The following is a 24,019-nucleotide window of genomic DNA, read 5'->3' on the forward strand; positions in this document are numbered from 1 at the left end:
AAGAATGTGACATTTGTGAGATGAGAACAACTTGTGTCTTGATTAGCTCTGATTGCCTGCTTGACTCTGAAAGGAGTATGTATTACATTTTTTCAGTTAGACACTTATGCTTGCTAATAATGTTAGAAAAATGAACAAGTTATAAATACTCTTCTGCCTGACAAAGTAAATATCTCCTTGCTTCTTTTTTTTTTTAATTTGTCTGTGTGGATTCCTTTGGTTGCATGGATTTTTATTTGTTGGTTTGGTTTTGTTTTGTTTTTAATTTGAACAACCTGTGGTTTTGGATTTTTGTTTCTTTTTAATAGCAGTCCTTCAAGTTCTAATGTAGTGAAGTGAATTAAGGAAGTAGGTGTGAGAGTGTGTGACTAAATAAAGATTAATCCATTCAGTTGCTTAAAATATGGTTCATAATATTTAATAGAGGTGTACATTATCCTAAAGTAGCTCTAAAATGTTATTACAATTAGATCCATATCTAACTGAGCACTAACCTTTTTAGGCTTCTCATTTGTTTTTAATTTGTATGCAAAATTTGATGTTTATCAGATAGGCTCTGCGGGCATAATTACCGAGGTATCATTTAAAACCAACAGCGCTGAACTTTGTGAGACTAAAAGTGAATCAACACAGATAAAGCTTTTACTTTAGGTTCTGGATGAATAATGGACTCAAAGAGAAGTATTGCCTAGCAAGCTTTTGCTGCAGGTAGAAGGGAGCTGTCTTTTGTCCTTGTAAAGCTTGCTGCAGCTTGGAGAACCTGAGCATCGTGCTGTATCTTAGTTATAATTCTCTATTTAGCAATCAGTAGATTATCTTGAAATATGAGGGAATTGTATGAATAAAAGCACATTAAAAAAGACACCTTTGAAAAGTGAATTTGTAGAGATGTCTCAGAGAATGTGTGTTTAAGCCAAATATGTAGGTACTGTGTGCACATTGTACATGCACACATGTGGACAAGCCCTGGGAGAGGTCAGTGCACCACCTTCCCTTCTCCTCTGAAAGTTCTAGAATTCTAAGAAGAAAACCACTGAAATTAATTGGATTTACATTATAGGTATGTTTCATAGTTAGGGGAGGTCTGTCTCCCTTAAATCAAAATCTCTTGTATCACGAAGTAGAACAAACAGTGATTTAAAGTTCCTCAAAAGCTGTCCAAGCCAGGCTTAGTTGGACATCAGGGTGCCTTGTTCAGTTCAGAGCCTTGTTCAGAGCCTGGGGCCTGCTTGTGCAGCAAGGCTTCCCCACACCCAAGGGCACACTTGGTGCTGTGGAGAGCAAGAGCTGTACATGGCAATCAGGGTATTTCTCATAATGAGCAAAACCCACTGCAGACTCCCAGCTGCGATATCCACTCTTTTACAGCACCAACTGCAGTTATCTTCACAGATTTTTATTAATCGTTCCTGTTTTGGTTGATAGTTGAACTTTTTGGGCCATCAGTGGGCTCTAAGAATTTTTTGTGATCCTCAGAGGATGGGTTTGCATACCTTGGGTAAGCTTCTGTAGAGTGCGATTAATATGATCTTATTTCCTTCTCTAATTATTTTAATGTAACAGGCAATTTTCATATCCCCTAAGTACTATAACAGGCAATCTCATTACTTTTCATCAGGCTTGTTTACAGAGAAATAAAACAGCAGCAGAATAAACAACACTGAATGAACCAGAAGCTGAAGTGTTAGCTACTCTGAGTATTCAGAACCACAACTCAGACTCCACAGGTCATGAGTTTACCTTAAGAAGAGGAAAGTATTTTTATTGATACAATCTTTAGCTGGTTCTTTGCTTTTCAGTGTGTGAACAGTTGGGAAATTTGATATAGTTTTTACGTTTAATTATGAAGGCTAAGTTCTAAATTTAGTGAAAGCTGAAGTTATTAAAACCCCAGTAAGAGGGGGTTTAGGAAATACCAAGGAACTTGATAAACTGATGTCAACATTGTCCTTTTTATGCTTTGCCCTTTCTCTTTCTTACCTTCCAAATCTTAACCTTTCTTACATGCTTTGTTTTATGGTTTTCGCCCTATTTCTGTCTTAGGGAGGAAGAATCCTTCTTACTACTGACCATATTAATAATTTGTGTAAGCTGTCCATCTCCCAGTTATATTGATGTTGGCTGCCATTGGTCTATTATCTCATTCACCTTTGCTTTCCTTGCAGTCTGCACTGTCTCTTTGGCTGCTTTACACTGAGGTGCCCTGATGCTCTCTTCCCTTAAGTGCTATATCCCAAAAGAGGCTTTCAGGTACAGGAGAGTCTGGTGGTGCTGAGACAAGCAGGGAAACCACTGTGGGATCCCAGGGAAGCCCACTTTATCCAAGCACATGCAGTGTCATCAGCTCTGAAGGGAAGAGGGACTGAGAGCAAGGAGGAGGCCTTATTTACTCTGCTAGCTTGATTTTCCCAAAATTTAGTGTGTAGAAACTGAGTTGAAGACAAACTATGTATTTCATTTGTATTCTGTATTACAGGTATCTTGAGATTAAAATGGGGTACCAATTAAAAAAACACAAACCCAAGCAAAAGCTGATGTTTTCAATGCTTTTCTCCTGACATTTCTGGAGGACAGATTTTCCTGTCACAGCTGACAGAATCCTGTCCACAGTGTTCTGGTAGCTGAAGCCACAACACTGGCTCAGCAGAGGTGTGCTGGCAAAGCCCTTCCTGCAGATGCAGCCATGCTTCATTTTATTAGCTTGGTGTGTGCCAGGCAGGATGTTCTTCAGCTGGTGCAGTCACATTGTTCTGCTGCTATTGCAGCACTCCCAGCTGGGTGCCAGGGAATTTGGGGCATTCAGTGGTCACTGATACAGCATCAGGGATATTCCCATGAAATCTCAAGTCCCAGAGCCATAGGAAGTGTGTAAAAATACACATAGGAAGGGTTTAAAACCACAAACAGTAACTCCCCCCATCCCTCAGTTCCCCTGCCCTGGTACCTGTGTGTCCTGCTGCATTTGTGGTGCTGTGCTGAGCCCAAGCTCACCTCGAGCTGTCTGCTGTGTGCAGATCATTTAAAGGCAGAACACCCAAGGGCCTCTTTGGGCACAGGAAACTACTCCTGAACAATGAGAGTGTTAATCATGGGGTTTTGATTTCAGTCCCAGGCGTGCTGCAATAGAAATTCCTCTTTACATTTCAAACAATTTGTTTCTGTGGAGTGGTGTTGCTTTGTGCACAGTGTTCTCAAATTATTTAAAAATCTAACAGTCACAGCTTACATCAGCTTAAACTATGAGTAATATTATTCCAGTGACTAATCCAGGCATACCTATCAGAGATGGAAAGCCTGTACTGAGTCTGCTTTAATCCATTTGCTGATTTTTATGGTCTTAAAGTACCTGACTCAAATCCAAATGTGCCCCACATGCTGAGTTTTGCATGCAAATCTTTAAATTAGTTCAAGGATACGGACAGATTCCCTTGGGATTTAATAATTTGCTAAAACTAAAATGGTTTGTTTATTGCAGGAAGTGTTTTCTATTTGAAGTCTATTTTGCACTGTGTGATGCAGCTGTTCTCATTGAAAATATAATGCATGCTGCACAGAATTCCAGATTTTCTTCTCTTATCCTTCCTTTGTTCTGTGGGGTGGGTTTGTGTTGTTCAAAGAGGAGCGGATGAGAATCTTTTCTAAGAATAATTTAAATAGGCAAAAGACCAATTTGTCATATAGCTACCATTGCTCTTCAGTTGAATAACTAGCGTATTGTTATTTTCTAATTGTTGGAACAAGAGCATTTTCATATAACTTAAAAAACCCCTTTGAATGATGCCAAAATGCTACTGCAGTTTTGGCAGAGGCTCTCCTGGAATGAAGTCCTTGTTCATTGTTAGTGGTAGGAGAAATGATATGTTCATACAGAGAGAAGAGACTTCCTAATGGATATTGGGAGAAACAACTCTAAACACAGAAGAATTTAAACAAAAAATTTCTAACTGAAAATTTAAAAAATTAATAGAAGAATATATCTAAAAGAAAAGCAAACTTTACATTTAATGTTTAAATAAAATACTGCTTTGTCAGACTTGGTTCTTGGACTTTACCATGGAATGGGCAGTGTTTGTTTTGTTTATTTCTGCAGAATAGTATAATTTCATAAAACTCGTCTGAGTGAAGTATTTCCGATTACATTACTGAATGGGCTCTGTGTAATTATTTAAGTAAATTAAAAAAAGATGTTGGTTAAAAGATGAATGATATTACAACAGAAGAGTAATACCAGATACAACTTGAAAAGCAAGAGCAGGACTTAATATAATTTATAAATTTCATGGATGGGGAGTGTGGGATATATTGATCATTCAGTTCTCAATAAAGGTTCTTATTAAGGTTACCTGACTGATAAAAAATTGTTATTTTCTGATGTGATGGAAGTAATAATAGATTGTTTCTTTTCCTTAACCATCACATCCTGTACATACATTGTTTGATATTTATACTAATGAAAATGTTTTCTTTTTTTTTAAACCTATTTCCCTCTTAGAGTGGCCTTCATGCTATATTTTATCACTGTGCAGTTCTTGAGGGAAAAAGCTCTGTTACATTCCCAAGCAGTATATCAGTATATGCTAGATTTCTTTATTTCTAAGATATGTTACTATTTGCACTTGTTAAGAAAATATTTCTGTTGTGCATATTAGTTGCACTGCTGCTATGACATTTGTGTGGCACTCAGGCTGGCTGTTCGTGTATTGAATTGTCCAAAACGAAACAATTCCTCCCTTTAGGACGACAAATTTCTCAGGGCTGGAAAGCATTACTTGGTCAATTTAATATTAACTCCTCTAAAATTTAGGCCAGCCATTCCAAATATGAAGTGACAGTTTGTTGATAGCCAGGCTGTCCTTTGCACTCTTAAATGCTGCACTAATGAGTTACTTTGGGGAGTTTCAGGAAAATTGGACTGAACAAGGTCATAGTAAGCAAGGGGGCAGAGGCCATTCCGTGTGTCCGGGGTGTGCGGCAGGGTTCCGGGCAGAGCGGAGCAGTTTGCACAGCCGGGTCCTGGAGGAGTTGTTGGGGAGCCGCTGTGGCTGCTTGGAGGTGAGCTGGGTGCTGGTGGCTGCTGCCCTGCCTGGCCCTGCCCTGCCCCTGCCCCTGCCTGTGCCCGGTCCGGCTCGACCTCTGCCCCTGCCCGGCCCTGCCCCTGCCTCTGCCCGGCCCTGCCCTGCCCTGCCTGGCCCTGCCCTGCCCGGCCCTGCCCCTGCCCCTGCCTCTGCCCGGTCCGGCTCGACCTCTGCCCCTGCCCGGCCCTGCCTCTGCCCGGCCCTGCCTCTGCCCTGCCCTGGCGGCCGTGCCGGGGCTCGGGGCTCGGGGTGTGGGCTCGGCCCGGCGGGCCCTGGGCGCAGCTCCGTCCTGTCCTGCACGGCCCTCGGGGCACCGAGGCACAGGGCTGGCCAGGCTCTCTGGGCTGGCCAGGCTCTCTGGGCTGTCCTCTCTGCCTCTCTGGGCTGGCCAGGCTCTCTGGGCTGTCCTCTCTGCCTCTCTGGGCTGTCCTCTCTGCCTCTCTGGGCTGTCCTGGCTCTCTGGGCTGTCCTCTCTGCCTCTCTGGGCTGCCCTGACTCTTTGTGGCCTTTTTGACAAGGGGTGCTTTAAGCCCCATCCTGCTCACCACTTGGTGCCAGTGGTATTCCTTTCAGATTTGTACAGGTAAAGTTCATTTCCTCTTCAAAGACATCCTGAGCAGTGAGGGAAGGGCAGACTGGTCGGGATATTTCTTTAGAGCCAGCCAGTTGCACCCAGTCCCTTTGATCCTCGCTAGAACCCATACAAATATGTTTATTTTCTTACTTCAGCTGTGGAGAGAGCAATCTATGGCCCTGGCTGTACAGCTCTTCTGGGTCACCATGTGTCCTTCAGGTCAAAATGGGGTCAGCTTGCTGTGTGATAAAAGAAGCAGCTTGCAGTGTTTTTGGTCCTGTGAGTAGGCAGAGGATGGTTCTTTTCATGCAGCCTGAGATGTTAAGCAGTATTAAACCCCCCATGTCTAGCAAGAGCCCCCAGGCTGTGGGGGAACACACCAAATGGGAACAGCACTGGCAGTGCTTCTAGCAGGTCTGGTCCGGAGAAGGAGAATGGAGTCTGAATTGTTCTGAAACAAATGATAATAGTACAGGCAGAGTAGTAAATACATTTGTTTATGTAATTCTGTAGGGAAACTTTCACAGAATTTCCAAGGCAGGATGTGTTTCTGTTCAGAGGTCTCACTTGCTCTGTGAACAAGTGAGGGAATTCTGTGGCAAACAGGACAAGCTTGGAGGGCTCAGGGCTCGGCCCAGCTGGAGCAGGGAAGTGCAGGTGCTCTCAGGGATGCTCCTGGGCTGCATGGCTGGGTTGGTGTTTCCTGCCTGCAGGTGCAAGGTGGGCAAAGCTGCACTGGTAATAAAGGATTTCCCTCTGTGCTTGAGAAGGATGAGATTATGTGTGAGCCACCTGTGTTAATGGGTCTGTGCCTGTTAAAGATAATAAGATAGGGCTGCTTTGCAAAACGAGAAATTTGCACTCTGAGGCCTCATGCTCTACCTTAACTAGCTCTAGGCAGATCCTGGTGATGGAACATGAACTTCCACTTAGATGGAAATTCAAGAATCTAAGAAATGTTGGTGTGAATTTGAATGAAAAAAACAATTAAGGACTTTTGACATTTTTGACATATTTTCATTTTGAATTAGAGTATTTGGTTCTAAGTGGTTTTTGTCACATGCTGTCTTAGTAATTAAACCTTCAACAATATGTATTATCAAAATTGATTTTTGAAATGTTGATTAAATCTGTAAAATGGCAATGGTGTATTAAAATTGTAATGAGAAATTGTAGTCTAATCCAACTGTTCCAGACTTCTTAGTGAGATATTGTGTATATCTTCTTCTTTTTCTTTTTAAAATTAATTTTTTTAATTGCAATTTTCTGTTGCAAAAAATCCATCCATGTCTTTTTGACCAATTCTGAGTACCTTGAGAATAATTTCAAGGATTGGTTCCTTTGCCCAGGCCAAGCCCTGCCATTAGCAGGATGGTAGTCACAAAGTATCATCACATCTCATCTCAGACATTTAGCACAGGCAAAAAAGGTAAACCAGCCACAATAGATGGAGTTAGTAACAGTTCCAGTGGAATACTTGGTGGCTGTTACTAATTAAATGACTTAATTAAGTTGTCAGGACAGAATGTAGATAATCCCTGTGTCAGTTGTTTGTTATCATCTGGCTGCTTGGGCAGATCAGTGTCTGGTGTGTGTCATGCATGGACCCCATTTTTTCCCTTTCAAGTTCCTTAGGCATTTCTGCATTTTCTCTGAACACAGCAATCAAAAACCAGGTGCAGGCTCTGGCTTGTCCCATGTGTAGGGCTCTGATGGCACCTACAGAGTGTCAGGGGTCTGAAGGCAGAAGTGGTTCTGAGCAGTGTGACTGTGCAGTCATAAACTCTGTTTTGGTGTTTGGTATCCACAGAGCACCCAAAGGTGTCACTGGTGAGGAGTGCTGCTCTGTTCAGGCCTGCTGGCAAAGGAGCACTGACAGCCTGCTGACACACGGCTGGGCTGGCGTTCCCAGCTCCAGAGCCTTCTGTTGCTGAGGAGCAGCTGGGTTTCTGCATTTGCTGGGTCACCACGGAGGGCTCCTGTGCTTCTGCAGCTCTGGGCTACGAGAGAGATCCCTGCTGAGCCCCTGCCCTGCAGCCATGGGGCTGAGTCTCTGCCCTGCAGCCATGGGGGCTGAGCCCCTGCCCTGCAGCCATGGGGCTGAGCCTGGCTCTGCAGCCATGGGGCTGAGTCTCTGCCCTGCAGCCATGGGGCTGAGCCCCTGCCCTGCAGCCATGGGGCTGAGTCTCTGCCCTGCAGCCATGGGGCTGAGCCCCTGCTCTGCAGCCAGGGGGGCTGAGCCTGGCTCTGCAGCCATGGGGCTGAGTCCCTGCCCTGCAGCCATGGGGCTGAGCCCCTGCCCTGCAGCCATGGGGCTGAGCCTGGCTCTGCAGCCATGGGGCTGAGTTCCTGCTCTGCAGCCATGGGGCTGAGCCCCTGCCCTGCAGCCATGGGGCTGAGTCTCTGCCCTGCAGCCATGGGGCTGAGCCTGGCTCTGCAGCCATGGGGCTGAGCCTGGCCCTGCAGCCATGGGGCTGAGTCTCTGCCCTGCAGCCATGGGGCTGAGTCTCTGCCCTGCAGCCATGGGGCTGAGCCTGGCCCTGCAGCCATGGGGCTGAGTCTCTGCCCTGCAGCCATGGGGCTGAGTCTCTGCCCTGCAGCCATGGGGCTGAGCCTGGCTCTGCAGCCATGGGGCTGAGTCTCTGCTCTGCAGCCATGGGGCTGAGTCTCTGCCCTGCAGCCATGGGGCTGAGCCTGGCCCTGCAGCCATGGGGCTGAGTCTCTGCCCTGCAGCCATGGGGCTGAGCCTGGCTCTGCAGCCATGGGGCTGAGTCTCTGCCCTGCAGCCATGGGGCTGAGCCTGGCTCTGCAGCCATGGGGCTGAGTCTCTGCCCTGCAGCCATGGGGCTGAGTCCCTGCCCTGCAGCCATGGGGCTGAGTCTCTGCCCTGCAGCCATAGGGCTGATCTCCTGCCCTGCAGCCATGGGGCTGAGCCTGGCTCTGCAGCCATGGGGCTGAGTCTCTGCCCTGCAGCCATGGGGCTGAGTCTCTGCTCTGCAGCCATGGGGGCTGAGCTCCTGCCCTGCAGCCAGGGGGGCTGAGCCTGGCTCTGCAGCCATGGGGCTGAGTCTCTGCCCTGCAGCCATAGGGCTGATCTCCTGCCCTGCAGCCATGGGGCTGAGTCTCTGCCCTGCAGCCATAGGGCTGATCTCCTGCCCTGCAGCCATAGGGCTGAGTCTCTGCCCTGCAGCCATGGGGGCTGAGCTCCTGCCCTTCAGCCAGGGGGCCTGGCAGGCCTTGGGGCTGTTCCTGGGAACTGCTGCAGCTCCAGTGCTCTCACACACTGCAGCCCTGCAGGGGGGGCAGGCAGGGTTTGCCTGCAGCTCTGGTTCTGAGTTCTGGGCAGACCTGTACAAGGCCAGCACAGCTGCTGCATGGGCCGAGGGCTTTGGAGACAGCACAGAGAACTGTCTTAGCTAACTTTACCTCACACAAACCCCTCTCTAAAGCCATTTGCTTTGGAAACCTTTGTCTAAAACTTTGGCTGCGAGAATTTGCATGAGAATGACTAAAGCAAAATTAATTTCTAGTACTGCTTTTTCAAAATCTGGGTTTGTGTTGTTTAATATGCGCAGCAGGTGGGCTGGTAATCTGACCAAATTTCATAATCAGATGTCAAACAGAGGTCACGTCTAATTACAAACCTTCTTTTTAAGTATTTGGGCAGAAGTTCTTTAGGGGAATTTTAGAATAATAGAGAAATATTTGATAGAACTTTATGTGACTGAGATGTTTTCTGCCTTTTTAAAGACTAGTTTGCTATTTATCATTTTGTTCCTTTTGGTAATGTGCTTTGCACATTAAAAATAGATGAACAGAGAACTATTCAGCTGAGCTACCCAAAGATGCAGGTGGCTGGTGCAGAAATCTGCCAGTCTCAAACGTATACTGGAAAATTCCCTATGAAAGACCTCTTAGCCCAGAGCTGGTGAAGCTAACTGGAATGGGTCATGTTTGTTTTCTAGCAATGGATTTTACAGTTGTACAGAAAAAAATTCTCAACCTCATGAACATTAGCAACACATTTTTAAACTCCTATTTGATTTTACAAGCACAAAGATTTATAAAAGGGAAGTTTATGAAGATTTTAGTGCTGCTCACTTCTCCCTGTTATGCACTGAGTCTGTGGCACTGCTCCTGAGTCAGGCAGCTGCCTTTGGTCACCCAGGAGTTTATTAGAAGAGACCGTGCCTCTGCAGGCACTTTGTGTCCCAGCCACACAGGCTGGGCATCACTTGGAATTTGCCTTCCACAAAGTTTTTGCTGGTATCTGCGCTGTGCATCTGGCATTGGCAGGAAATGGGTCTGGGGAAGGCCAAGTGCTGCCCAGAAAATACTGCTTTTTCCTAGGATTATTTGAGGACTTAGTGGAAATGTGGATTTTGGCAGTGTGTTGGAAGAGAAAGGCAATAAAATAATTATTTGAGCATCATGATTTAGGAAAGACAGCCAAATTGCTGATTGTTGAAGCACTTATTTCACTTCTATGAATTTCTGTGGCAAGCGAAGGCTGGCTTGAGAGTGAAGTGACTTTAAAGGAAATTGGTGTGTAGATTGATTAATGCTGCAGTGGTTGCCCCAGAAAATGCTCTTGCTTCAGAGCACAGAGCAGTCCTTTGTAGCTTTCCTGCCTTGCGTTTTCTGTGTTTGTGTTTGTGCCTCCCTGAGGTGTCACAGACGGGTCACCTCTCAAGGTGGTGTGGTGGCCCCAGTGGAGTGCCCAGCTTGGCTCTGGTGTCTGAGGACACTCAGTGGCTCTGTGCAGAAGTCGCTGTCCTGCTGCAGGGCAGGGACGGGGCTGCAGGCAGCTCCTGCTCTGCTGCCTGTGCTGTGCTCTCAGGGGCTGTGTGCCAGGCTGGCACTGCCAGCCCACTGCCTTGGCTCAGGCAGGCCTGCATTTGCTCTCTCTGCTTCTACAGTGCAGATTGGCTGTCAAATCTCAAAATGGGGATGGCTGAAAGTTGGCTTATATAAAAGTAATAACTGAGGGTTTAAAAGAAAGTAAAATTATGGAGAACACCATATTCAGAGATAACCTTTTCTTGATGTTACTGAGAAAAGGGATGAAAAGAATTATCTTAGAAACTACTCCAGAGATAAGGTGGCAACTTGAGAAGAGTGCAGCGAGGAAAGGAGGAATAATTAATTTTAAGCTTGGTTTGTATCTCTAAGACAAACCACTTAGCATCCTAGATAGCCAACTTTTTCAGTACATGCCATCATTCACTTTCTGGAGTAAATGTAAAAATTGCAGTAGAGCTTTCAAAACACTCTAATAAATTCATTTTTCTGAGAAGTAGATATGTAATTTGAATAAATAACATGTTTTGTCTTTTTTTTTAATGTTGTTTAAATGGAAAAGCTTTAAAGAGCAAAAATGAGGAGAATAAAAGTTATTTGCCATTCAGAGAAGCTAATGCAATTGCTTGGGCTGATGATTTGTATTGAATTGTTGATATGTTCATTTCTTCTTCATTAACAGATTATCTTTTATTCTTTAAGAGCAATACATGCAGCCTAATGGATTTTCAGTTTCTGAGATTCTTTATTTTCTGTTTTTTAATCAATTAGTATGTGGTATTTTCACATATGTTGTTTGACTAAAAGCAGGTGAGGCAGACAAACAAACAAACAAATCCTGAAATCATTCTAGGCTCAATCCTTAATCTACCTGTCCTTTCTGTTCCTTTCCACTCCTGAAAAGGATTGAGCAATGTGCTGCTGTTTTGTATCACCTCTTGGCTTCCCTGCAGCAGTCAGTCTCTGCACTGTGCATTTTTATTGCACCTGAGCAGCCAGCTTGTCCTTGGTGCTGCATTTGCTGTGCCTCGTGCACTGGCACTGCTGTGCTGCCCCAGCTCTCAGGGCATTCCTGCTGCCCACAGCCCAGGAGTGAAGCCTGGCTGAGCTGTGCAGAGATCTCAGGGCGAGGGCAAGGCAAGCTTTAGCTCCTGCAGCTTGTTTGGATAAATTGAGGAAGGGAAGGGAATTGCAGCTCAGCCAAAAGATGAGAAGCACGATGGTATTGCTGGGATGGGACCTCCACTGAAAAACAGCACAAGTGCACATGTTGTAAGAAGGTTTTAAAAAGCTCAGCTTGTCTAGGTGTCTGATTGGAAAAAATGAATGCAGTGAGAGAGCAGAGTGTTTGGGAGCCTCAGTGCTGGGTGTCAGAGCTGTGCCAGTCTTTGCCACAGTTTAATTTACTGATGGATCTCTCTGGTGTTGTTCCCCTGGGCCAGGGCTCCTTTTCAGTCTGCCTGCTGTGCTGGGACTGGAAGTCACTGAGTTGTGTGCAGCATCAGGGAGCTGGTGGGACAGCTGCTGGCTCATTTCCTTGTGTCCTTTGGCTGGGTGGCTCAGGCAGCCCTGCTGCTGGCCCTGCTGTGTGTGTTGGTGCTGTCTGGGCGTCCCTCTGGACGTGTGGCTCAGCTCAGCACCGACTCCTGAGAGCTCTGTTGTATGCATGTGGTAGAATGAGGATTGGCAGAGTCTTATCTGCTTTCATTTCATTCTGTAATCAGGAATGTGCCTGCTCAGTGGGTTTTCTAACATCTAAAATACATTCAACAAATGTGGTTTATACTGATTTTATGGAAACTGCTGCTTTGATGGATAGAACTGTATGTCCTTTTAAACTTTTTATTTTTCTTCAGTGTTGGAGAGTTATGAATACTTCTCAGCTTAGTCTCTAAATTTTTTTCTTCCATCAGAGCCAACTCTAACTTGATGGAACAGGTGGTTGCTTAAACAGCAAATTGTTTAACATAAAGCCCTGGCCAGGACATAGCTTCTTTTAATTAAACAACTCACAGTGCCCCTGCCAGCTATCTTTTCCCTTGCTCAGCATTGCAGCACTGCTTTGGACAGAATGTGCAACAGTAAAATCTCCAGTGTGAGCCCTGTTTCATCCATATCACCCAAACTTTTCTTGTGTGTGTTGTGATATTAAGGTGCCCTAAGTCTGTATGGGACCTCCTTTTCCTGGTTTTCCTACGTGTCTTTTCATGATACCAATCTCTTCTTGTTTCAAGGGGAAAAACCCCAAATCAATCATGTGGTTCCACCTTTCCATTGCAAAACACTCTCACTCAGGGTGTTCAAAGCCAGGGCATGAAGGATTGCTTGGCTTGGGTGTTACTGAAACACCAAGTGAAGAGGCAGAGAGGGGCACAGAGAGAGGCTCTTGGTGCTGTCCCCCCTCATGTTCTGACTCCTCAAAGACTGGCCCTGGCTGGCAGGGAAGGGAAATGCTCAGCTGCAGGGGCAAGAGGTCCAGTGTGCACACAAAGTCCATTTTTTCCCTCAGTAATTCAGGATGTATTCAGAACCTCTGGGATACTTCCTCTTGGCAGGTACTTGTCAAACCAGCCAGCCCAGGGGCTCATTTTTAGGAGGTTTTTAACCTGTAAGCCATCACTGAGCTCCTGGATGATAGAGTCAGGATTAGTTTCCAGTGAAACAGGTGGACTCCTCCATCACCTAAGCAGACAGTGCTGATAGCCCTGTTAATCACGAAGATGTCATAACTCTGGGGTATTACAGGCTCTGGAAACCAGTTGGTTTGTAGGTTATGTTAAAATCCCTAGTTTTGACTCTTTCATATTTGCAGAAGTGTCTGCTGCAAGTCTAAGGTACATGTGCCAAGAGGCACAACTGGCAGGATGAGGTCCTAGTTTTCAGGTTTGAGAAATGTAATATAATTCCAAGTATTTATGGTGACCTACTTACAAAAATGCCATGCTACCATTACCATACTGTTTTACAGATGTGACAAATATAAAAGAAGTCTGATACACTTATACTATAAAATACCATCTCTGTTTTTCTGAACTATAAAGTACTTTTCTCATGTACTGGATAATAGGGTATGCAAAGAGATTTTTTTACCAGATGTCAGAAAAGGGATCCCAAAGTGCTTTGTTCCGAGCAAATCTAATGTTGATTGCTACCAAAGGGGGAATTGGGTCCTCCATTAGAGTTCAGCCTTTGTAGCCTCAACTAAGGAGCTGGCAGCTTGTTGACAGAGAAATCTGGACTGAATAACAGGAATTCAATTTAATTTACATTTTTTTAAAAGTGAAAATCTTTTTGCAGAAAGATTTTAGCATAACACTTTTCCTGCTACACTTTTCTTGGTTTTTTGCCTGAAGCTTAAACAGTTGCTTGTGTTTTCTGTTCACACAAGTAGACTTTGGACTGAAAAGAATGTTTAGACTAGAGAATTATATACATATTTATCCCTAATGTTATTGGCTGCTTATTGCCAAATTATCTTGCTGTAAGTATAGGATGGGGATCTTTAAACTAGTCACTGTAAAACATTCCTTTATTCTTTTGATTGCTAGTATTTTACCAGTTTCATAGGTATTCCCCATTTTTGTGGCACCTACTTAAATGTGATGCATTGTTGGATCTCTGTTCAAATCCATGGTAAGAACTGAAGGTTGATGTCTCATCTCAGTATTGGATCTGATCTGTTACAGGCCTTTAAAGCATTATGGATACTTTGATAAAATAATATTTTCAACTGACTCCTGAATTAACAGTGAGAGACTGACAGATATATTCACTCTCATTGACAAAGATACTGTTAGTCCTTGGATAATCCCCCAAATCCAGGCTTTGGATCATCACTCAGTTATTGTAAATCAGGGTGAGAGGATTTACTAGATCAAGATTTCAGAGTACTGGGAAGGTATGTAATTTGGTGTGCTCTCAGGGGTGTCCCAGTTAATTGTGCCATTGGGGCTTAGTACGTGACCGTGGGGTACAGAGCTCACTTGGGTACATGGTGCTGCTGGGCATCTGCTCATTGGCAGGGGACTTTAAAAGCCACAGCCAGCCTGTGCACTGGCTGCCATTCCTAACATCCCATGGGGCTCCTGCACAGCTGCAGTCCCAGCTCCTGAGGAGGAGTATGGTGAGTTACACTGTGGTTTGGGGTGTATAGCAGCCTGTGAAGTGGTTGTTAATCAGCGGTGATGATGTTACAAAAACATCTGCTCCTGTCATAACTGATGCCATGTTTCATCAAGATCAGCACTTTAAGCTGAATAAGACATTAATTAATATAGGAATTGGTCCAGTTGTGAAGAACTTTTCCTCTGGAAAAGTCCATTTGGCCAGGATAGCAGTATTAAAGGAGATTTCAAACTTGTCTAGGTGAAAGGTCCTTACGCTTTTTCTGACTTTCAAGGAAATCCTTTGTGTGTCTGGACCCGTGTCTCAGTTCTTTTGGGGTCTGCTGTTTCTCCAGGTGGGGAGGGAAACAAGTCTCTTTAATGCTGCCCCTGAAGAAGTACTGTGCTGTTACACTCTTCCATGGCAGTTATTTAAGTCTCTCCATTGTGCATATCTATATTTTAATTTTTCACTTCAATACACATGTACAATTTGACAGACTTCTAGTTGCTTTGGGAACTTTGATTTCCAATGTTCTTGCTTATTTTTAAAATCAAAGTGTTTTGTTAATGCCTATTTCTTCTGATAAACTTTCAGAAGATGTATTTCATTCTCAGCCCACAGCTAGGACTGGTTAAAGCAATTTTCACAGCAGCTCTAGACAATTGCATGGTAAGTAAATTAGCTTTTATTATGATCACAGTGGCTTTTCTTGTCTATTTGATTTTTGCATGTTCTTGTGTGGCTTCTCAAACTTCAGTACATCAGAATGAGAGAGAGAGGGTTTGCAAGGTGCCTGTGTGAACGTTTGCTGCAAGGTGCCTCTGTGCTGCTGAGCTGCACCCAGAGCAGCAGAGCACAGCTGTGCAGGGGCTGCAGAGCAGGGCCAGGAGCTGTTGGGAGAGCTCTGGGACATCCCTGAGCTGGGAGCTCTGCCAGGGCAAGTGCCAGGACGCCAGAATGTCCTGCTGCTTCAGGCTGCTTGTGGCACTTGTGGTACACAGGGTCAGCATCATGGTTTTCTTCCTAGGAGCCAGAGAAGCTGCAAACACTATGGAAGAAATCTGAATGCTTGTTTTGTGTATTTTGTAGTGTGTTTAGAAGGCAGGGATCGGATGTGTTTGTAACATTGTCTGTCTTTCTACCTACTGTGTTGACCTAAATTGAAAAACAGTGATAAAATGGGTACTGTACATGGACCTGTTCATGTGTGCTGATTTGACTGAGGTACTAGAGCATAGTGAATGAGAGCATGGTAGGGAATGTGAACTGCATGGTGAACTTATTTACTACATGCTGAAATGAGGGTGAGGGCATGGGGGGAGCTTTGTAACAGCTGAGCTGTGTGGTTTCACTCTCAGGTCAGGAGAACAGCAAATGAAGGCCTGCAGAGACTTCTGGATGTGTCATAGGGGGCAGCACCTTGTGGAGCTGAGGATTGGAACTGCAGGAGGAGACTGCAGGCATGTCGTAGGACAGAACTGGACTTCAGATTGGCAGCTGGGAGAGGAGATTTGCAAAAATGAGGTGCCTGGCTCTGCCCTCATGAGGGACTGGCCAGGTGTGTCCCCATATGGGGAAACAGCTGGAGGAGGGGCAGTTCAGCACAGGCTGTGTGGGCACCACCAGCAGGCTGATACAAAAAAGGAGTGGCACAGGAGCTACTTCAGTGCCAGGGCATGTCTTGAAATTGTTTTACACTGGCCAGCACTGGGGAGGCCTTGGCTGGAGAGGAATAATATCCACTATTGAGATATGTCATTAAAGCTACAAATTAATCAGAGATTTCCTGAAGGACAGCATTGGGAGAAATCGGAATCTAGAAATGACAACTTACAAGAATGATTTGGAGTCTTCAGTCAAGAGAGCATGAAGTAACATGTGATAAACCCCTTCAGATATTATACAGTTCTGATGCAAAGAAGGGAAGATCTGTTCTCCATCATAGTGGTGGGTAAAACAAGAAGCAGGTCTCAAATAGGATTCAATTGGATTAAACTTCTCCTGTTAGGAGCAATTAAGTACTGTAATAGCTGCCAGAGGAAATAGAGAAGTGTACTTCACAGGAAGCAAGCCAGAAACAGATGAGCCAGACTCCTGTCAGGAATGCATTGTGGCCATTGCTGCTGGGGCAATGATGGAAAAGGTGATCTCCTCAACTCCTCTCAGCCCCCCTCTAAAATACCAATTTTCAAAGATACTTTGAATTGGAACCAAACTAATTCTCTTATGTGTTTCTCAAGGCTGATTTGGATTAAACATTTTCTCAGTAGGTTTCTGGATAGAAGGCTTTTTGTTGTTGGAATTTAGCATTGGCATTCCATGCCCTCTGCTCCCCAACCCTCCAAAAAAGAAAAAAAACCCACTTTTTAGTCTTGAAAAGTTCCTAGCTTAGTAAGAGATATTGATTGTTCCCAGAATTAAGAAGGTGTAGATCAAAGAAATACACTTCTGAGTGAGGATAGAACTTGTAAGAGAAATAGAGCAACAAGTAGGTTAAAAGAGAATTTGGAGATAGCTGTGTTTTGTGTGGGATCAGAGACATTCTTGCCAAAGTCCCATCTGTTCAGTCTTTCTTCAGCTCTGTTTTCTTCTCACCTCTCTGTTGTGCTTGCACTCCAGAAGGAGACATCACTGTCTGACTGAAGTGCTGAAGTCCTGCTGGTTGTCTTTCCAAATGCAGGGATCACAAAGAGCAACTGAGTTTTCACTTTCTGAGAGGTTTCACTGGTGGCAAAATCACCAGGAATTATCTGATTCAGGAAAGCCTAAGATACTGTCTTCAGCAAATGGGGATCAAGTAAAGGAACAATCTCTGTTCTGGACAGAGATAACAACCCTGTGTATTCAGGACTCTTGGCAAAATCTCTCTCTTGGTGTGTTTTAATCACACCTGTGATGTTTCTCCTTGAGTTTAACTGTGAAAAATTAGAGTTCCGCATGAGCAGAACTTGGGGGAAAAGGTGTGCCTGAAAACTGAGGGCTGAATCCTCTGTTGCCAGCATGTGGCTTACAGTGCATGGCACAGCTGTGTCAGAAGGAAAGCCTGGCTAGCCTGGAGCCTGGGAATGTCTTCAGAGGCTGAGTGGCTGAGAGGTGGCACATGGAGCAAGCTTCTAACACTGGAAATTCTGCATTTGCATCTGACCCAGCACCCTTGTGCATGGCCCTGAGGAAATTTCTGTGTGTTGGTTGTTGGTGGCTCACTGGAGCAGTGGGAGAATATTGCCTCTTGAGAGAGGCACTCCTGGTGGAAGAAGTTATTTCTCTTTTATCTTGAACTGGTTTGGATGAGTAATATTTTGCTCAGAATACATGTCTGCCATTTCTGTGTGCTCTCTGTAGAAGTTTTAATAGAGTTTCTCTCTTCCCCTATCCTGGAGAAAGAGGATGAAAGTGATAGCAGTAATTGGGAGAGACAGTCACGTAGGATGGACAGCACAGGGGCTTTCATGTTTAAATTACAAAAGATTTGGGCTAGATGGAATCTTTTCCTCCTCATCAAACCACTTAGAATGCTATATATCAGGTTTATTTCTGGGAGAGTGGGTTAATGGATTTAATTATTCTCCTACTTTCAGTATCATAAATCAAAACTGATCTAACTGGGCTTATGCCAATAGCACAGTAAATGTAATAGGAAATCAGGGGGTTAATCTGTTGATATATTTCATTGGGGCTTAAGAAATCCAACACAATTGCCAAAATAACTTTTGGGTAATTTGCAAAACTAAATGTGCACCTCTAGGGCACTGAGTTGTTCCTTGGAAGTGGGCATCTCCTGGCTGGTGCATCTTTCAGAAACCTCAGTTCCTGCACCGTGCTCTCAGCCAGGTCCTGTTTTCTTCTGCAAGTGGCAATGGGCACAATGTGCTGCACCACGGGGCAGAATGAGTGTGGAAGCAGTGTAGAGCTGGCACAGGCTACTTGCTTAAGGACAAATTCAAAAAGGATTAAAAAGTTCTCACTGTCAGATTTATTTGTAAAGAAAATTATTCAGTTGCTGGGGGATATCTGTAATTGCATATAAAGCAGTGGGAGGTGTCTGTAATTGCTGTCTATTCTATGTACTTTCTCCTGACAGCTCAGGTCCATACAATTGTGAAAATTCAGCTTGAAATTCAGGAGCTGTTAATTGGCCTCAAGATTTATCTTCATCTCTCTGTAACAGTTTTGCCCAGGCTTTTAGAGAGCCAAGTTATTGGCAAAGTCAGCGGAGTTTTATTGGGAAAGATTTATTGGTTTTTTGTAATCCAGCTAATGAAATGAAGCAGATTCACAGTTTTGGCCTCAGCAGTGTGACTAAATGGCAGAGCACAGTGTGCAAGGGGATCAGTGTGGAGGTGCAGCCTGTGTGCAGCTCAGCTACCTTGAGCTCCCTTCCCAAGCACAGCATGTAGGGAGTTCCCATCTCTGCTTCTCCTATCAGCACCGCTCTTAACTGAAACTGTAGTAATCTGATAGCAGTCCTGGGGTATACCATGCCAGGGGCTTCAAAGCAGCTTTGGGGGAAGGGGCCTGCTCTCCTGGGCTCAGATTGCTAGGGCAGCTTCATTTGCTTTAATCCTGACAGTAACAACATGTGGGAGCAGTTTGTGTAGGGCAGGTGAGGATTTCTGTCAAGGGGGCACCTTCTGGATGTGCCAGAGGGGTTAGGAACAGTCAGCTGTGTGCTGAGGATGTGGGTACACCAGAGGGGTTAGGAACAGTCAGCTGTGTGCTGAGGCTGTGGGTACACCAGAGGGATTAGGAACAGTCAGCTGTGTGCTGAGGCTGTGGGTGCAGCAGAGGGATTAGGAACAGTCAGCTGTGTGCTGAGGCTGTGGGTGCAGCAGAGGGATTAGGAACAGTCAGCTGTGTGCTGAGGCTGTGCGTACACCAGAGGGATTAGGAACAGTCAGCTGTGTGCTGAGGCTGGGGGTGCAGCAGAGGGATTAGGAACAGTCAGCTGTGTGCTGAGGCTGTGGGTACACCAGAGGGATTAGGAACAGTCAGCTGTGTGCTGAGGCTGGGGGTGCACCAGAGGGATTAGGAACAGTCAGCTGTGTGCTGAGGCCGGGGGTGCAGCAGAGGGATTAGGAACAGTCAGCTGTGTGCTGAGGCCGGGGGTGCAGCAGAGGGATTAGGAACAGTCAGCTGTGTGCTGAGGCCGGGGGTGCAGCAGAGGGATTAGGAACAGTCAGCTGTGTGCTGAGGCTGGGGGTACACCAGAGGGATTAGGAACAGTCAGCTGCGTGCTGAGGCTGTGGGTGCACCAGAGGGATTAGGAACAGTCAGCTGTGTGCTGAGGCTGGGGGTACACCAGAGGGATTAGGAACAGTCAGCTGTGTGCTGAGCTGTGGGTACACCAGAGGGGTTAGGAACAGTCAGCTGTGTGCTGAGGCTGGGGGTGCAGCAGAGGGATTAGGAACAGTCAGCTGTGTGCTGAGGCTGGGGGTACACCAGAGGGATTAGGAACAGTCAGCTGTGTGCTGAGGCTGGGGGTGCACCAGAGGGATTAGGAACAGTCAGCTATGTGCTGAGGCTGGGGGTGCAGCAGAGGGATTAGGAACAGTCAGCTGTGTGCTGAGGCTGGGGGTACACCAGAGGGATTAGGAACAGTCAGCTGCGTGCTGAGGCTGGGGCTGCACCGGGTGGTTTGGCAGCAGCGCTGTGGGTGCAGTAGGAGGGGGTTTTGCCCTCTTGGCCCCCAGCAGAGCAAACTGGGGTTTGTGGTGGGATTGCAGAGGTGTCAGAAGCCAGCCCTGCAGGTGCTGTGCTTGGCACTGCCTCCCCTCCCGGTGCTGTGCTCAGCTGTGCCGTGCCCTGAGGCTGCAGCGGGCTCTCCATGCTGGCTGTGCCCACCAGCGATTAGGGCAGGTGCCACCCCTGCCCTCAGACACAGCTCAGCCATGGACTCTGGCTTTTTTCTCAAGGAGTTTCCTCCCACAATTGGCTGCCCACATACCTCTGGCCTAGAAGGTTACAACAAGGCATTTTATTGCTGAAGGAGGTGATTTTCCTACAAGATTTCAGGGAGAACTAAACTGATCATTGTACAAAACTTGGGAGGTATGTTTTCAGTTTTTCATATATGAAAAGAATGGAGTTATTTTAAATGTTGAAATCATCTTTACTGGAGCAAAGACTACCAGAAAGCTTTGTGGATAAATACTTTGTTAACTCCAGTCTATAACTTTCCTAGGGAAGCTGATCATACCTGACAAGGGAAATAGGATTCCACAGGAGTTTATATGAAATTATGAGATGCTGCAAATGGAAATATACTTTCTTAGGCAGAGGAGAGAGAACAACTTCTCCGTAATTGAGTTGCAGATAAAATTGAATTTAAAGGGTCCAGCAAGCTCGTTTGAAGTTCAAAGAAGCTGGTGCATAAATTTGGCCTGCCTGGAGTTACTGCATCTTTACACATATAGCTTGATCAAAAGAAAAGCAGAAATGGAGTAGTTCCAGAAATCCAGATTGATTAAGTCAATCTTTCTTACCCAGTGATGGAATTCAGAAAAATATCATTTGGTCTTCTCTAAAGTATTATCCTGCTGGATCAAAGGATTTCACTTCCAGCCTTTCTATACTAATGGTACAGTGAAAAAAAATGAACTTGTACAGCAAAAAGATTATGCTCTTTATCATCTATTCAAGTTAGCAGTTCATGGAGGCTGCTGTCCTGCAGAGTAAGCTACAGAAATGCTAAGTCAGTAAAAACATTACTTAATAACTTACATTTACCTTTGTGACTGACTTGGGGAATGAAATAGTGAAATGTAGTGTGATCTGTAAAAGTCTCCCTATTTCATATTATGATTTATTACTTTTTTCTGTGAAATGGAGGGCTATTATTTGTGGAGCCTCTGGAGGATCCTGCCAGCAGGGCTCTGCAGCAGGAGGAGCCCAGGAGCAGCACAGTGTTTGTGGGCTGAGATCTGAGTACCAAGAGTGCACAGGCTGCCAGTTCTTGGGGAGGTACACAGTACAGCTGGCAGGAATAGATGCTTCTAATTAGCTAGTCTGAAAAATCTGCATAGAGGCAAATGCCCTGGTACCACTCTTAGAATATATTGTTTCTGGAGGCCTTAATTCAAGGAATTAAGGCTTGAAAGTATAATTTAGGCCCCAGAGTGGGACAGGGCTGGATGAAGATTGATGAGGACAGACAAAATCTTTGGGACTATGACCTTTAGCATAGCAAATTCTGTTCTGTGATCCTGATAATTTCACAGTCTTTTAAAAATCTAACAGAAGCCAATTGAAGTACAAATGTTTTCCATGTATGTATTTCCATCTATGCCTTATATACTGGAAGTGCAGGCGAGGAAATTAGAAAATGTCCTATTTAATGAATGTTGATCTGCTAGACCCAGAGTCATTTTGGAGCTTAACTGCCTGAGAGAGGTCTCTGCAGGCCTGCTGCTGCAGCAGTGGGAAGCTGATGGCAGTGCTGGAGCCTGCCCTGTTCCACACAGGCCCTTGGGCTGTGCTGCTGCTCAGGGCAGGCAGTGCCTCAGAATACCCTTCCACAGTGCTTAGGGTACATATAGGGAAATGCATTTAGGTGAGGTAGTTTTAGTGCAATGAGTCATTTCTCCTCCTTTCCCAGCAAGGTTTTGTGCAGTCCTAGAGGCCTGGGAGGAAGCTGACTTTTGTGAAATGTGAGAAATGTCGTAATTCATTTTAAGTACGTGTCTAATAGTCCTACATGCCTAGTACCTTAAAATCTGGCCTCTCTTGGAGGTGGCACAACTCTTTAATTCTGTTAGGCTGTTAATACCAATCTGTTCAGTCATTGACAGCAGGTTTTTTATTGTGTGGTGATTTGGGATTATGAGAGTTATGGGGGAAGGTGACCTTGATGCAGGTTTAAGTGCAGCACTTCTTGACACAAGGCAGCAGAGAACAGCACTAGTGTTAACTTAATTATATTGTTAAATCCACTAGGGCTGAATTACTTGAAACAAATTAAACAAGGGACGTTCTTATTTCATAAACTGCATTTAATCTCATGCATGGCTGTGTTTATGATAGAGTCACAGCAATACAGTAAATTAAATGTGAATAGAAGTCACACCAATATCTTCATAAGCAGATGTTTTGTATGTGAGCTAAAGTAGAAATAAGATAAATCTAAAGTCATTCAGGGCAAGAAGATTGAAGTCTCATGCATTTACTAAAAAAAGATAAATTTGTGATTTTGAATAGTTAACATTTGTTCTCTTCTTCAGTCTGAGGCACACAGAAGGCTGGTCATTATGTCATGCAGTAAAATTACACTTATCAGAATTTGCAATGGAATTTTGCAAAGAAATAAGCAGAAGTAATGGTACAATCAACATCAAGGCTGCTGCTACTTATTCAGTATGGATCTTGACATTTTGGGCCACTTGTAGGGGTACAGTTTTTCAGTGGTGGTAATTAGAACACCTGATGTATGAATAAGTTGTAAATGTATTAAATTGCTACCTGTCAGTACAATTTCACTTTGCTTACTGAAATCTCCCCTTAACCTTTTCTCAGCAATTCCAGCTAACTATGGGAATAAGGGAAAAAAGGTTTGAGTTACATTAGTATTGTTAATAACCCCCCCACCCCCCTTTTTTTGTGTTGTGGCCCAAAAAAAGATAGATTCAAGTTTTATTTGTCAAATAATTTTAGGAAATTTTGGTGACTTTTTGTGGTGAATAAACAGTTTGGAAGGAAAAATCATTTAGCTCTGCTCCTTAATAATCCTGGTGCAGAAATATACTCTTATAATACTGTAAAACTTTATGTACCCATTCACATGTGGGTGGAATTTGTAATTCAATAGTTTATCTAATGATTGCATTCCATTTTCTAGTGACAGTTTTCATTAAGACTCCATTTATTCAGAGAATAGCGAATCTAATAACAGTAGCCTTGAGTTAAGGGATTTATCACTCTTTTTTTAATATTTTCCATATTCTGAAATATGTATCATTTAGGCATAACAGAAAGGTTTGTGCTTCTTTAAATTGTGCCACATTTTTCCAGTTGTTTAATGTGTATTACTCGGAGAATGTGCAGTAGGTATTTGAAAAATTGCTTTTTTCAGATACTAAGGTAGTAGTGAAATGACTGTAAAAAAAAGGGGGAGAAAAGGGGGAGAGATAGTCACAACTATGGTCACAAATTTCATTTGAAATTCATATGGACTTCCATAAGTTTACCTTCTGCATGGTGTTTTTAATTTTTTTTGTTTGTTTGTTTCAGTGTTAAAAGGAAGGTTTACATGAGGGGGGAAGGGGGCTTTTCCAAGTTATTGGCTTAAACACACAATGGAAAATATTTGTTTTTATTATAAAGTTAGTATTTAGCATAACTTTTTATTGTATGTCTCATCTAACACAGTAACCGTTCAATAAATTTTGAGGTAAAATCTAATCAACCCACATAAAAGAAATTCTGAGCCAGGAACCATCTGAGTACAGGAGTGACAGGCCCAGCAAATCTC

At 44.5% G+C, this 24,019-nt stretch overlaps 2 protein-coding genes across 11 annotated transcripts in view; one reads left to right on the plus strand and one right to left on the minus strand.

The window, feature by feature from the left end:
- Positions 1-24,019, plus strand: part of CTNNA3 (catenin alpha 3) — a 440,676-nt gene that overhangs the window by 118,778 nt on the left and 297,879 nt on the right. Inside the window, exon 1 of one of the 4 annotated variants that reach the window (XM_077183546.1) lies at positions 15,208-15,225. The exons of the other annotated variants lie outside the window; for them this stretch is intronic. Within the exon in view, the coding sequence (XP_077039661.1) occupies positions 15,223-15,225 (3 nt within the window). The 5' untranslated portion in view covers positions 15,208-15,222. Of the gene's footprint in view, positions 1-15,207; positions 15,226-24,019 lie in introns of those variants that run through there. 4 annotated transcript variants of the gene reach the window in all.
- Positions 1-24,019, minus strand: part of LRRTM3 (leucine rich repeat transmembrane neuronal 3) — an 85,928-nt gene that overhangs the window by 7,580 nt on the left and 54,329 nt on the right. The window lies entirely within an intron of this gene.

Source organism: Agelaius phoeniceus, chromosome 9 (assembly GCF_051311805.1).
Source record: "Agelaius phoeniceus isolate bAgePho1 chromosome 9, bAgePho1.hap1, whole genome shotgun sequence".
NCBI classification, from domain to species: Eukaryota; Metazoa; Chordata; class Aves; order Passeriformes; family Icteridae; genus Agelaius; species Agelaius phoeniceus.